The sequence below is a fragment of the Carettochelys insculpta genome, chromosome 1 (genome assembly GCF_033958435.1).
Source record: "Carettochelys insculpta isolate YL-2023 chromosome 1, ASM3395843v1, whole genome shotgun sequence".
NCBI classification, from domain to species: domain Eukaryota; kingdom Metazoa; phylum Chordata; order Testudines; family Carettochelyidae; genus Carettochelys; species Carettochelys insculpta.
In genome coordinates, this window is record NC_134137.1 from 153,582,150 (window position 1) to 153,596,728 (window position 14,579).

A 14,579-nucleotide genomic window follows, 5' to 3' on the forward strand; every position below is an offset into this window, starting at 1 on the left:
AACATTTCTTTGTTTTGGCCAATGCTTGATGAAAAGCACCAGTAGCGTCCAGCTTTATGCACTTCAAATTTTGAAGTTTAGCAACAAAACACACTTTTGGTTTGTTTTGCAAAGTGCCACGGTTCTTCATCAAGTGTTGCTCAAGACAACTAGGTCTCAAGGCATCGTTGCTGAGAGCTGTGTGGCACACTAGGCACTCAGAATGATCAATCATTTTTTTCGCACGACAGTGAAGCCATACTTAACAGCCTTCATCATGCTTCCTTTTCTTAATTGCAGCCATAATACATTAATTAAAAAAAAATCTATAAAAATAATTTTCCTGATTAGAATAAATTTAATGGATGCAAGCTATTTTGACAAGTTATTGCAAACATTTATTTACTACTACTATTACATATGGATACGTGCCACCTTATATATACACCCCACAACCAGTAACCACGTGAGATCAAGTACCTACTCCCACAACAGAACAGCCTCAAACACTCCCGTGACCACGCTAAAATGTTTGAAGACGTTCCACTGCCTTCTACATTGTTCTTCAGCCTCCCCAGTGACTGGATTGGTACCCCTACATGTCCAAAGGGAAAAAAGAAAAAAACCACAACACTTTTTGCGGCATGAAATTTGAAAATTAATTTACCGTAGTGGTCTCTAAACTTCTTACACCCAAGATCACTTTTTAAATGTCAGGGTAAGCCCCAACACCCCACCCTTTTCTTGAGGCCCCGCCCTCTGTTTCCCTCCTCTCCATCATTTGCTGTTTCCCAGACCTTACTCACTCTCACTGGGTTGAGACAGGAGGTATGGGTTTTTGGGTGGGAAGAGGTGAAAGGGGCCCGCTCTTGAAGGAAATCTGGGTGCAGGAAGAGGTGAAGGAGGTGCTGCTGGCTCAAGGAAGGGACTCCATGCTGGAGAGTGTTGGGGTGCTGAGCAAGCCAAAGGCTTGTAGATGGGAAGGTGCAGGAGTTCAGGTTGGGATGTATGAGAAGCAAACGGCAGGGAGTATGACGGGCTTAAGATACAGATTTGCAGTGTGCAGATTGTGCACTACGGTTGTGGTAGAAGACTGGGGATGTGAGAGGCTCAGGATGGGGGGTTCCGGTGTATGAGCGGATGCAGGGGTGTTATGATGCTGTGGCCAGGTGGGGGCTTGTTGTCCAGGCTTCATTTTTAAGTAAAATATGACCAAAACAAACATTTCAGCACTGTCTTTACTTATGGAAGGGGTGGGAAAGTTGCACAAGGCCAATCTAGCTCAAGGCTAGCCACCCCCACACTGGAGAAGTGCACCCCTCATCCCCTCCTAGTTAAGGGCCCCCTTACCCAACACCATATTCCTGCACTCACCCTCTTGCTTAAGTTGCCCCCACCCCAACCAGAATATTCCCCCTTCCCACCTCAGGTTAAGGTCCTGAATTCCCCTGTTCCAGTTGAGTTTTCCCCCTCCCCACTACTTGTGAAGTCACCTCCCCCCTCCAAGTTTCAGTTCCCCACTCTACTGTGTGGCTTGAGTTCCCCCCACCCTTTTCCACCAATCCCACTTCCTCAGGTCAACCTTGTACATAGCTATCCCCTTGTTGTTTTATACAAAAGGTTTATACAATTATGAACTTTTTATTAAGACATGGTTATTTTGGAAACACGCTGTCCCATAATGTTGGGTAGCAGGGACACTGGGGGGTGGATGTGGGTGTGTGGTGTGGGGAGGGGAGATGGTAAGGGTTGCATGCGTGGGGGCTCCTGAGTGGGCTCCAATTGTGGGTGAGGGTCACTGAGGCTCACAGGGAAAGAGCTCTCAAAGAGCAGCCTGAATACAGACCCTGTGGGCTTGGGAGGGGGACTGGCTGTTTGAGGCCAGGGCCATACTCTGCTGCCCACTCTGGGGGTAGCACCTCACCCTCCACAATGTTGTGGAGGGCACAACAGGCACCCACCACTGGGGGACATTTGGTAGCCCCACCTCTAGGGTGTGTTAGGAGACACTGCCATCAGTCGGGCAGGTGCCCGACGGCTTGCTCCACATTTTGGGCTCAGTTGAGGCAAGTGTTAAATGCTTGCTGGGAGGGGTCAGGGTGGCCAATGCAGGGCAACATCAATGAAGACAGTGGGGGTAGGTGGCATCCACCACCATACAGAGGAGCACAGTCCCATCCCCGACCCTGATCTCCCAACAGGGAACAAATGTCTCAGCCTCAATGCAGTGGCAGAGCCCAGAACAACAGAACACAGGTGAGTCTACACTCAGATTCCTCTTTTGAAAGAGGTACGCAAATGAGGTAAATTGAAAATGCAAATGATAAGTTTGCATATGTAACATCTCATTTGCATACTCTAATTTTGAAAGAGCTGCTTTCGAAAGAAGAAAGCCAGTGAAGACGCTGCTCTTTTGAATGAGAAGGATTCTTCCTAAGATGGGGTTTATTTTCGAAACAGCAGCGTCTACGCTGGCTGTCTTCTTTCAAAAGTAGTTCTTTTGAAATTAAAATATGTAAATGAGGAGCTAAATACACATTTATACCTGATTTGCATTTTCAATTTGCCTCATTTGCATACCTCTTTCAAAAGAGGAATGCAAGTGTAGACGCACTCCACATGTGTGTCATGCAGCCATCCTGCCCAGCCCATATAAATGTCCATAAAGCAGCCCTTGCTATCCACCAGTGCCTGGAGCGCTACTGAGCAATAGCCTTTTCTGTTGATGTACATTCTGGCACTGAGTTCAGGGGTGGAGGGGATACGCATCCCATCCAAGGCACGAAAGCAGTTTGGAAAGCTGAGTGCTGTGAATCCCGTGACAGCTGCATCCACTTCCCCCAAGCGGATGATCCTGTGCAGCAGCATCACATTGATAGTGCACGTGACGTGCATGGGAGGAAGGGTGCACAATGTCATGAAGGCTTCAGAGGGTGTTCCTTCCCCCCACCCCCATGCACCTGCCCCCTTCTGCCAAGGTTCCCCCTTTTCTGGGATACAACTGCATGCTCCCTGTGACGAGTGCATGAGCCAAGCATGCATAAACCTTGATGATGACAGACCCGACAATGGCCTTGCCCACTCCAAACTGGTGACCCACGGAATGGTAACTGTCTGGGGTGGCCAGCTTACAGATGGCGATTGCCACCCATTTTTCAAGAAGAGCAGGCCTCATGCAGCTGCCCTCATGAGCCAAGACAGCAGCAAGCTAGTGGCAGAGCTCCTGGCATGTCTGCTCATTCTGACATTCTGCAGCCATCGAGCATCATCCCAGTCCCCCAGCACCATCCCAGGTTGAGCAGCTCCAGGCCCCCAGCATTGGAGGTCAACCACAGGAGGAGTTGGAAGGTGGTAGTGACCACCCTGGGTAAGTGGCCAACCAGGGTGTGGAGGATGTCTGGCTCCAACAGAAGGAGCTGCTGCTGGGGATCCATCAGGGACAAGTTGCCAAGCACTGTCTAGTCTGTGCAGAGGCTCTGAGGGACTCATGAAACCTCTGTGATCATGAGTGAATGCAGGGCATGGGAATTTGGGAAGGCCGTTTAAGGGAGCATCTGGCTGTGAGCCCCAGAAGGGCTTATCAGTCACATGACCCCATCCATGCCATTTCCTGCTCAGCTCTTCCGAAAGAGTGCATGTGGATGTGTGGATACTCCCATTCAAAAGAGCTGACCCATCTAGTGTAACTTGCAAGTCTTTCATAGGGGCTGCAGAGTCAGGCACTGGACCATGTCAACTCTCTACTAGCTGTAGAAAAGGTCTTTGTACAAGCAACATATAGAGGACAACAGTGGGGTCAGGCCAGAGTGAGGCTGTATGTGCTCATTTATTTAAATCTAATGACCCCATGCAATTGATTGGCTTATTAACAAGCATTACAACAGAATATCATGCAGTTTTTACCCATTTAACCAATTTACTCTTTTTTTTTTAAACTTCAAACCTTTCTATGCAAGATTTCAATCTTTTATCCAATAGCTAAAACATTTATCAAAATATTTTCAGTACCACATTCAATAAATACTCTTGTACCCTTACTAATAAAAGCAATATATGAAATAGTACGCACACTCATGAAATGCTAGCTAAATGTATCTAATGTGGTTACAGGGGCAGTTTCTGCAAAGAATTAAAACCTTCAGATGAAAACATTTATCCCAAGATACTTACAAATGCCTACCTATGGAAAGCTCAGTGATCAGAAGATTTGGAGAATTGATATCCCAGCAAATATCAAGTCTCTGTGCTTCTTCCTTTGAAGCTTATAAAAATTCCAGCCCTTCCTCTCCTGTCCATGATTCTAAAATGATTACCCATGCAGTAATCATCTTCCACCCTGGATCACTTGCAATACCTGTAATTTTCAACTTCCAAGTAATTTGCTTTTACCCAAGACACGGCTGGTAAAATTCTATCACAACCACTCAGACCACCATGTCAAATTCATTTCCAAATCCCTTCACTAAGTCCATCATGCCCACTGTACCAACTTTCAATTTCACATCTTTGCCTTCAAAACCCTGCACACCTGTATCCTCACCCACATCAAGTCTTGTTCTTAGTTCCTCTTCTCCTGGGCTCTGTCTACACTAGAACCTCTCTTTCGGAAGGGACATGGTAATGAGCGAGTTGCAAAGATGCTAGAGGATCTGCATAAATATGCAGCACCTCATTAGCATAATGGCAGCTGGACATGATTCCAAAGTCCTGCTTTTGAATCGCATGTCACTCATATAGACAGGGGCCTTTCAAAAAGCCCCTCCAGCCCCCAAACTTCAAAAGCCCCTTCTTCCTAAAACCATTAGCATCCTCCCAAACTGCTCATTACCATGCCCCTTCCAAAAGGAGGGGGCTAGTGTAGAAGTGGCCTTGGTGTTCACACCTCCACATCAGCTGCTGGAAGTGGGCCACACTCTCCCTGACTGAATTAAGCTCCTCAGGTCTGGCCTTCCTCATGACTGAGACTCCCTCCTTTTCACTACCCTGTATAATTAGACCTCTGGAATCTCCACTACATTGCATCTGATGAAGCAGATCTTTGTCCAAGAAAGCCTATACTCCAAAATATCTGTTAGTCTATAAGGTGTTAGTCTCGCTGTTCTTGTTTAAGTAGTTAACTAGGTTTAGAATCTATTATTCAAGTACACAACACAGAAAGCTGCAGTAAGAGAAATCTAGAGTTGCCAGTTACCAGTTGCTACTGACTCATTTTCTTATTTTTATATTACATAATACATGCCCTTATTTTGGAACACCCATGGTATCACCATTATGGTTGGTGGCCATGAGTCAATTTTACTTCAGCATAATTCAGCTTTTCCAAAGGAGCTCCAATCTATAAATGTTCACTCAAAAAACACAAGTGCCAGTGAGCTCCATGCACGCTAAGGAATCCGTTTTAGATTAACTTAATTTAAACCGCCTTGATTTAAATCAATCCACCTTGCCACCCCGCTTACTCTTCCCCAACCTGCCTCCCTGCTCTGTTCCTGCCCAAACTCCTCTCAACAACCCGCCATCCACAGACTTGCTGCCCTGCTGTACAGTGCGGATGGCGGGGTGCAGGCGCTCAGGCTTGGTAAGGTACCAGGAGTCTTAAGGGTGGTTCTGAAAGAAGCCAACAGTAGATACCACTCAAGTAGAGGGTATCTGAGAAGGAACTGGAGTCTTGACAGAGCATAAAGGTATGAAGAAAGCTATTAAGGATCTGCAGACATTGATGACTCAAGTTTACAATTAGGAGTGCATAAATTCATATACATCCTACAGTGGAGCACCTATAAAAGGAGAAGAACTTGAACTATCTGTTTCTATTTCTCCTAATGAGTAGGAACAGAAATCAAAGTCACAGTATACCACCACACATTTTTTAAGAATAAGATAAATAAACCTTAATATGTGTGTGTGGGGGGAGTAGGGGGATCCCACAATTTATCCTGTTTACCCTAAAGGTATTGCCTTGGACTGGGGTGAGCAAAATGGGGGGCAGGCTCCTTTGGGGTGTGTGAGAAATTTTGTACAGCATGCAGCATGATGGTCTTCTGGGTCTCAGGCTCATCCATCTAATTAAAAATGTTGAAGTATTACTATTCTTATTTGTGTTTTCACTTTTATACACCGACTAATGAAGTTTTTACATTCTATTTTCTTTCATGTGCAGAAAGTTTTTTTTTTTCATATGAACGTAGCCAACATTTCCATCCTTTTGGATTACATTAGACAGGTTGGGGGAGATCTTGCTAATTGCAGAGATAAAAAGTGGGATCCGCCATAAAGTTTGATCGCTCCTGCTTTAGACTATGTTTGTCTTCCTAATTTAGAAATTATATACGGTGACCATCTGTCCTGTATTGGGTGGAACGATCCCATATTTGGGATGCCAAAAAGGTGTCCTGGATTTTTTTTTTTTTTTAAAAAGGGATGAATTGTGCCATATTTGGGACAGGGAAATATAGTTGCCCTATATATAGGCCCAACTATCTCCTATACAACCCTTTGGAAAAACTGTAAAGAATTTGCCATCAAAATAGTACTAGGTTCTTAGCATACGAACTGCTGTATTCACTGAATAGATATATTTTTGTAACACTTTGTAAAGGAATATACAAACATATTGGGGCAAAATTAATATCTTAGTTTGATATTTATACCTTGAACTTTTTACTTCAACCAATTTTATATTATTTCATGTTTCAATTAAATAGCCAAATTCTCTACTAGCATATGGTAAAAAATATATATATAAATAGATATTATGGGTGAGGTGTGGTATAAAGGTCTTAGTATTATGAGTTTGGGTTGGCTACATTACCTATTGGCTCTCAGTCATCCCAGTTTACTATATCCCTTTCAGGAGTCTGATTTGTCTTGATACCTCACATTTCACCTTACTTAAAAAGCTACTTGTTTACATTATCAGACAAAAATACAGCATCAGAAGCATGTTATTACTTAGTTTCTCATTTTGTCCATATGAAATCTTAGTTTGGACCGACAATGCTTTTTTATATAGCCTATTGTAAAACTAGGCAAATATCTGGAGGAGTTGATGTACCTGCTGGAAGACCTCTCAATATCCCTAAAGGGAATGCATACCAGTTGAGAACCACTGATCTGTGGTAATGGGCAAAATAGGATTGGAACACAAAAAGGTATATTATATCTTTGAGTATTGCAGATGCCTAAAACATTAACAGGTATTAAATGTCCCATTTCTCAGACATAACCTCAAAACTTGAAATTAGAGCAGCCACATGATTAATTGCTATTAATCGTACAGTTAAACAATAATAAAGTACTATTTAAACAATTTGGAGTGCTTTCTACTTTGTAATATTTCAATTAAAAACTGAATATAAAATGTACAGTACTCACTTTACATTTTACTAATATCTGCACTGTAAAAAACAAAGTGCTTTTCAATTCACCACATACAAGTACTGTAGTGTAATCTGTACCACGAATTTTTTTTTACATAAGTGTACTCAACATATAAAAACAAACATTTAGTATGTACAAGATCATTCTCTCCTACATCTTGTTCAGCCAAGCAGTACAACAAATAAGTTTATGTTTACCAGAAAAAAATGCTGTCAGCTTATTTACTGTATCACCTGAAAGTAAGAACAGGTTTGCAAGTCACCAGCCACTCTCAGAAGGTATTTACATGCTTCCATGAGCACAATGGGTTCTGCTTCATAATGATCCAAAGCAGTGCGCTCTAACATGTTGATTTCATCATCTGAGTCAGATGACTCCAACACAAAGTTGATTTTCTTTTTTGGTTGTTTCTGCACCAGAGTGTTGCCCTCATCACTCTCAGATTTTAGAAAGCAGTTCAGATTTTTAAACATTAGGTTGAGTGCTATAGCTATATTTAGAAATCTCAGTTACCTTCTTTGTTTTTTGTCAAATCTGCAACGAAAGCACTTTTAAATTGAACAACATATTCTTGGTCATTGACCAAGACTGCCATAATATGAAATACATGGCAGAATACCAGGAAAGCCACAGAGCAGGAGGCACACAATTCCCCCTCCGCCACCCCCCAGGCGGTCAGTCAAATTTAATTAAACCATTATTTTTAAACAAGTATCATTAACATGGAAACATGGCCCCCTGCAAAGGTGGCTGAAGCATGAAGGGGCATATGAATATTTAACATGCATTATATGTAAATACTTTGCATTACCTAGAAAAGAGCCATGTGAATGCCTGTTGACTTTCAGGTGACAATATAAATAAGAAGCAGGCAGCACTGTTTCCCATAAATTTAAACAAAACATGTTTGCCTTCGGTTATTTCATTTCCAGAGTTGGAAGGAAAATATTCAGGCACAGATAACAGAAACCAGCAGGAAGCTTAGCAATGAATGATTTAAATCTCCCCAGTAGAGGGCAGGCCTCCTGGTACAGCTTATCGTTTTGATGCCAACATAACAGTACCAATATTGCACAGCTAATTAGTACCAAAGTATGGGGTGTTGAAATATCCTTGTCTGAGGTGATTAATATGTCCCTGGCCATGGGCTGTGGTGTCTGTGTGTTCCTCCCCGCATCTTAACCAAAAGCCTTAGGAACTGAGCATTTAAACATCTATGTTGTTTAATTTGTGACTTTATTCCCTATCAAACCTGTAGAAATGCTTTGTAAAAGGTTTACTGTAAAAATCCCCCTTAAAAACACTATAAAGGGCTGTGTAATATGAAGTAAACAAGAATGACAGTTGGAAATGACAGTTGGTGTTAATATTTATAAGGGGTAGTTAATATGTATAAGTTGGAAATCCTAATAATCAATTGGTTAGTTTTCAATACCTTATAAATATGTAACATAGGACTTTCCTTGGTTGCCATGGCAACCAAAATGCAACAAGGTTTTCAACCAGGTCCTCACTGGCTCTATAAAGTTAGGAGCCTGAGGCCCCTGGCTGCATTCTGGACCCTGACTCTCCTTCGAGTCGCATCGGAGCAGCAGTAGAGGGAACTCACTAAAAGAGCTGAAGAAGAAAGACGACAACGTCGGATCTTCGTGTCTATCGTTGTACCCCAGCCGTCGTGGGCTGTCGAAGACGAGAAGAGGATCGACTACAGGAACTCGGACTTTGCTCCTATAGTCAGCGAGGGACAGAGAAGAGCTCCTGAACAACATCGCTGAAGGCTCCGGATCTCCCGGAGAGTTTGCCTTACCCGGGAGGCATAGCCTAACGAGCGCACCCCTGCGTTGCAGGCAAACCACAGCAGCGGCCCTGCCCTTCTCTTTATCGACCATTGCTGTGGCCAGTGGGGAGAATTAAAGGCCGTTTCTGAAATCACTGCAAATTTGTTGGTTTGTTTGCAAATTTGCTTGCGGGAGGTTTTTTGTCTCCCACGTTGGTCCTTTTTCCTCCTGCTCTTATTTCTCCTCTTTCCTGTCAGACTTAGCGTGGTGCTGTAAAAACGCACCTGTGCAGCCATAACTTCCTAGCATCTTAACGAAGTGATTCCCAGCACCTGGAAACAGAGCTAAGGAGAGAGGTAACTAAAGGGTGTATTTGTAATGAGTTACTTAATGTGCATGTTTTATGCTTGTTGTTGTATCTTTGCCTGCTGCTGGATGTGTTAAGCAATAGCAGCACATTATAGGTGGTAGGCTGGGACTGCCCCAGTTCGACCAACACAATTAAATTGTGTAACCCTTTGCTCTGCTAGTTAATGTAAAGCACAGGGGGCGCTATTTATAGCCAGCCCGAGATACTATTCGACCCTCATAGCATTGTACAGGCATAATTCACTCTGCCAGTAAGAGGCATAGAATTTGTATTTGGGAAACTACTGTAAGAGGTGGTCCCAAAAACATGGATCCGCTGTTTAACTGGCGGTCCAAACCAGGAATCGTTGTAGAAGGCAATCCTAAAAAGGGAATTGTTGTAAGAGGCAATCCCAAAACCCGGGAACTGTCGTAGGAGGCGGTCGCATTCCATCTGCTCCCCCCTGATCGAGAGGGAGGTTGAGCGTCCGGAATCATCGTTAAGAGGTGACTCCAGGACTAGGGTTGAGAGCCTCGTGGCTCTCCCCCCTGCTTGTGTGGGAATAACACCCCGTAGCAGGTCATATACTACTTATAGCTGTTATCTGGCACCTCTGTAAAAGAGGACTGTGAAATACTGTGCATTAATAACTTTCCCCTTTGCAGCACTCAGCGAAGACGACATGGGATTCCTGGGATGCGCTGTAAGTAAAGGGACATTCTCAGGGTGCTGCCCATTGCAGCGTTACACAATTCAAGGGCTAGTGTTGTAAATAGATAAACCCTGCGCTAGACACTAGTAGAGAAAAGGGAGATCTTTAGTCTGTTATTTTAGGTTTATCCTCATGTGTGTTTCCTTTGCCCTTTAATAAACTTCTTTGTGTTTGTCACCCTAAAGGGCCTCACTCGTTTTTTCAGGGTCAGACAGTTACTGCACCATTTCTGCGGATTCTTACCACAGCCCTGTAAACCCCGTTGCGATCAACCACCGTGCACACCACGCTGGGTTGCGGGGTAAAAAATCCAGCGAGGCACTCTGCTAGCTTCTCTAGGGGTGTGGCTGAGTGTCTCGAGGGCATAAAAAAAAAAATCAATAAAATTTAAATTGTGTCGTGCCTCAGTTTCCCCTAATGCACGCAAATTGTTCAGTGTGCTTTTAGCACTGCCCTCCGCGATATGGGGAACCATTACTGCTGAAGATGCCACTACTTTGCAGCTTGCACTGATTTCTCCACCAGGAAAATTTTTAGCCTCATCATGCTGTCTCTCTGGGAGGGTTTGGAAAAAGACCACCACAGAGAACAACATCCAAGAATGTGTCACTTTCTAAGACATATCTGGGACTAAGCATGACAATTTTTGATGGGTAATGTTGGTTTTATGGCTTCTGCTATGCTTCCAGTGCCCCTGAATGAAGAAAGCAAAGGATGGCTATACTAAAAGAAACTTTTAACCCTGAAGTTGTATAGGCCAACATGCAAAAGGAAGCTTAATTATGCTAATATCAATATAACTAGTAATCAAGATAACTGAACAGTGCACAAGACAGTGGAACACCCGCCACGGTTTGATTTCACACTCAAGACAGTATGAACAACCAGAGGGGGTGAGTCTGCTTTACCTTGCGTGCCTCTGGGTAGGGTTGCAATGGCACCTAGGATGCAGACAAAGCCCGAGGGTCACCTCTAGCCAAAAGGAATCTGATCTCTCTTATGCAGGTACAACAATAGAATCTGCATGGACCATCACTTTAATTCTCTGTTCATATTCTGGATATTACACCGTCAGCTAATCTGCAGAACACCTACTACCTTTACATGTCAATCTCTGAAACGTTCTGATTCCATCAGCATTCTTCACCACTACTAACCATTTTAGCAGAAAACAACTACTTTGCTTTATTCACTGATGTTGGGTATAATGGGTTAAACAAGGGAGCTAATATTTAGAATTTCTAGGGCAAGAGTCAGCAACCCTGGCATGGGTGCCAAGAGTGGCACTTGAGCCAATTTTCATCCGTGTGAGAGGTGGGAGCTCAGCCCTGCCCCTCCTCCCTCCATGCTTGCTCAAAGCTGTGCCACCTGTGGATTAACAAAAAACAGCTAATGCTACCACCTAAACAGTTAAGATATGCATCTTTATTAATTAAGCTGTTGTAACTAGAACTATTAGTGTGTGTCCACCCAGCAGTTATTTCAGAATAAAGGAGGTTACTCCAAAATATCTTTGTGGGTGTCTACACAGCAAACCCGCTATTTTGAAATAGATGATGGCTGATTTTGAATTCTGTAAACTACATTCTATGAGGAATAGCACATATTCTAAAATAGATGTTTTGGAATACAAGCTGTATAGACAGAGAATAGGGTTTGTTTCGACATAGCAGGCCTTCAGCCCCACCAATGGCCAATCACTGTTGAGGACTACTTCAAAACAGCTGAGCGCTATTTTGATACACATTTTGTATGCAGACACACTATTTTGAAAGAAGCTATTATAGAAAAATCTCTTCTGGAATAGCTTATTCCAAAACAATACTGCTGTGTAGACATAGCCTTAGTGACTTTAAAAAGTCACCTGCACTAGGACTGTACACGGACATCAAAAGTTCAAAATTTCAGCTCTCTGCCTCAGAAAGGCTGCTGACCCGTGTGTTCTAGGGTGATAATTCCTGGATTCTTCCTTTCCCCAAGGGAAAGTTACAATAAAACCCTTGATTTAACAGACTAATGTGGGGGCAGCAGTGTATGTTATTCCCAAATGGTGGTTAAATGCAAGGGTTTACTGCCCACTCACCCTCACCAGGCTTCCCCAGCTCTCCTCCAAAAAGCTGGCAATTCACCAGAGCCGCCGCCATTGGATGGGCCACTGAGCCAGCCTCAAGGCTAGGACACTGCTGTGCGGCTGGAGGGGCCGCTGCTGTGACCACCACGTGCTTCTCCCACCCAGGGGTGGGGCACGTATGCGATTGCCATCTGCCTGCATACGTGCCCCACCACTGGTGGAAAGAGTGTGTGGTGGCTCCAGCAGAGGAGGGGCGGCTCCTCCAGGCCACAGCAGCAAGTCCCTTAACATATTATTTTATTTTGGTGGGAGGGGACGGGAGTGTGTGTTAAGATTTTATGGACCCTAGCAGGCTTCGGAAGGGGGAGGGAGGGGAAGTGGATGCCCATTGTTCCTGAAGTCTACTAAATAGGGGTCCTTTTTTAAAATAAAATCAAGAGTTTACTGTACCTTTACATCTGTTCAAAAGCGTGGAGGGAAGCAAAAAAAAAAGATGCATCCCCTCCCTATTACCAAAACCCACCTAGTATCAAAAGCCACATGTGTCCTCCTCAGCTATCACAGAAACTTCTACAAATTACAGCTTCATACTTTCCATAGAGAAACACTCCATCACACTAAAAACATCAGGAGAAGTGTAAAAGAAGCTGATTAAAGCACTGAAAGAAGGAATACTGTACTAAAATCAGTGGATCAACACTAAGGAGAGTTTTCCTCATGACATACAGTTTAGGTCTAACTTACAAGAGAAAACAATGAGAATTTTAGCCATCTCTTAGCCTTACTAAACATATAATAATGTACCACAAAAACATCCTTGCTTACATTTGCAATGTTTTTTACTTACAGCTTGTGGATTAATCTCATCTTCTCCCATAGGTTCATCCATAATTTGTTGCCCGTTCTACAATAAACATAGCAAATAGAAAGCAAGTTACTAAAACTGCTGAATTCAGTTTAAAAGCAGAAGAAAAAATTTCTTTAGGAGCTTATACAGCCCCCATCACTATAGCACTATAAACATTTGTCTCTCTAAAACCCAAAGAAGTTTAACTGAGTGATATATTGGTGATCCTCTTCCACAAGAGAAGAATGTTGTGGATAGCACAGAGCAACACCCAAACTTCAACCCCCATATAATATCACACTAGTCCAAATGAGTCCCACAATAGGAGTTACAATGAACTGTGTTTTATCCGGTATTCAACTGACCAGAATTCTCAAATAACCAGCATTCCATCCTGCCCTGAGTCATGATGCCACTTCCCCTTCTTACTCGGCCGGAGAGCAGAGCTGAGCATGCATGTAAAGCCCCACCACTGAACAGACATGTGAACAGCAGCTTATCATGCACTGCCCCGCCCCCATGGGACAGCCCGCTCAGCACCTGCCCTCTCCCCTCCCATCTCTCTGTACTGCATGTGTGCGTGGGCAGCTGGACAGCTCCTCCACTCTCCCACTAGGTGCCCACCGTTCAGAGCAGCTCATCACGCAGCACACCACGTACAAGCCTCGCAAGAAGGTAATGGGGCAGTAGTTGAGTGGGAGCCAGTGCTGGGGTGCAGGAAGAGATGAACTTTGTTATTGGGTGGGCCACTGGCCCCCACCTGTGCCTCCCTCCTAGCTGCTCTCTGGTATCCGGAATATTTGAATATCTGGGCAACCTCCCAGTCCCAGGGTTACTGGATATGAAAGCATATACTGTACTTAGCAGAAATAAAACTCCTTTTCCCCGAGACCAGCCACACATATTAAGTCATTACTATCACTTTCACAAACGCCATAAAATAGTTATTGTTTCAGCCTACATTGTAATAAAATCATTGTTGCCATTCAGATTGTAGTTCATAAAAAAAATCATAGCTTCATGGTCTTTTAATGGGCTAAGGATGTTCAGGCTTGCTACTTTTTGCTTTCAACATCATATGCAACCAACTTCTCTTTGCACAAAGAGCATCCCAGTTCTACTGTAGCTCAACTTAGTCACTAGTCATAGTCAGAAAGGGGTTGATTCATTGTTTTCAGTTTCATCACAGACAGCTCTAATATCTGTTACTTATGAAGCAGCAATAGATTGAAATTAAAACCAATTGTTGTTCAGAATTCTGACCAGCTGCATAACCATCCAAAGGCAAGTTATTTATGATGTTGGAGAAAGCTCAAAGCAGAAATGAATATCAGAGCTAAAGTGTGGTAATGCTTTAATTAACCCTGGAATAAAGGAGAGGTGAAGAATGCAGTGACAAGAGACCTCCTTTTCTCCAATGCCTCATAGTAGCCAGGATAACTTTGGAAAGGGTCAAGGAATTG

The 14,579-nt window shown here is 43.6% G+C and overlaps 1 protein-coding gene across 4 annotated transcripts in view; it reads right to left on the reverse strand.

The window, feature by feature from the left end:
- The window catches only part of RPS6KA3 (ribosomal protein S6 kinase A3), a 127,174-nt gene that overhangs the window by 102,627 nt on the left and 9,968 nt on the right, over positions 1–14,579 (reverse strand). For 3 of the 4 annotated variants that reach the window (XM_074994077.1, XM_074994069.1, XM_074994085.1), the window contains exon 2: positions 13,117–13,173. In XM_074994077.1, coding sequence (XP_074850178.1) covers positions 13,117–13,173 — 57 coding nt within the window. Of the gene's footprint in view, positions 1–8,968; positions 9,088–13,116; positions 13,174–14,579 lie in introns of all 4 variants that reach the window. The other variant, XM_074994097.1, reaches the window with a different exon arrangement.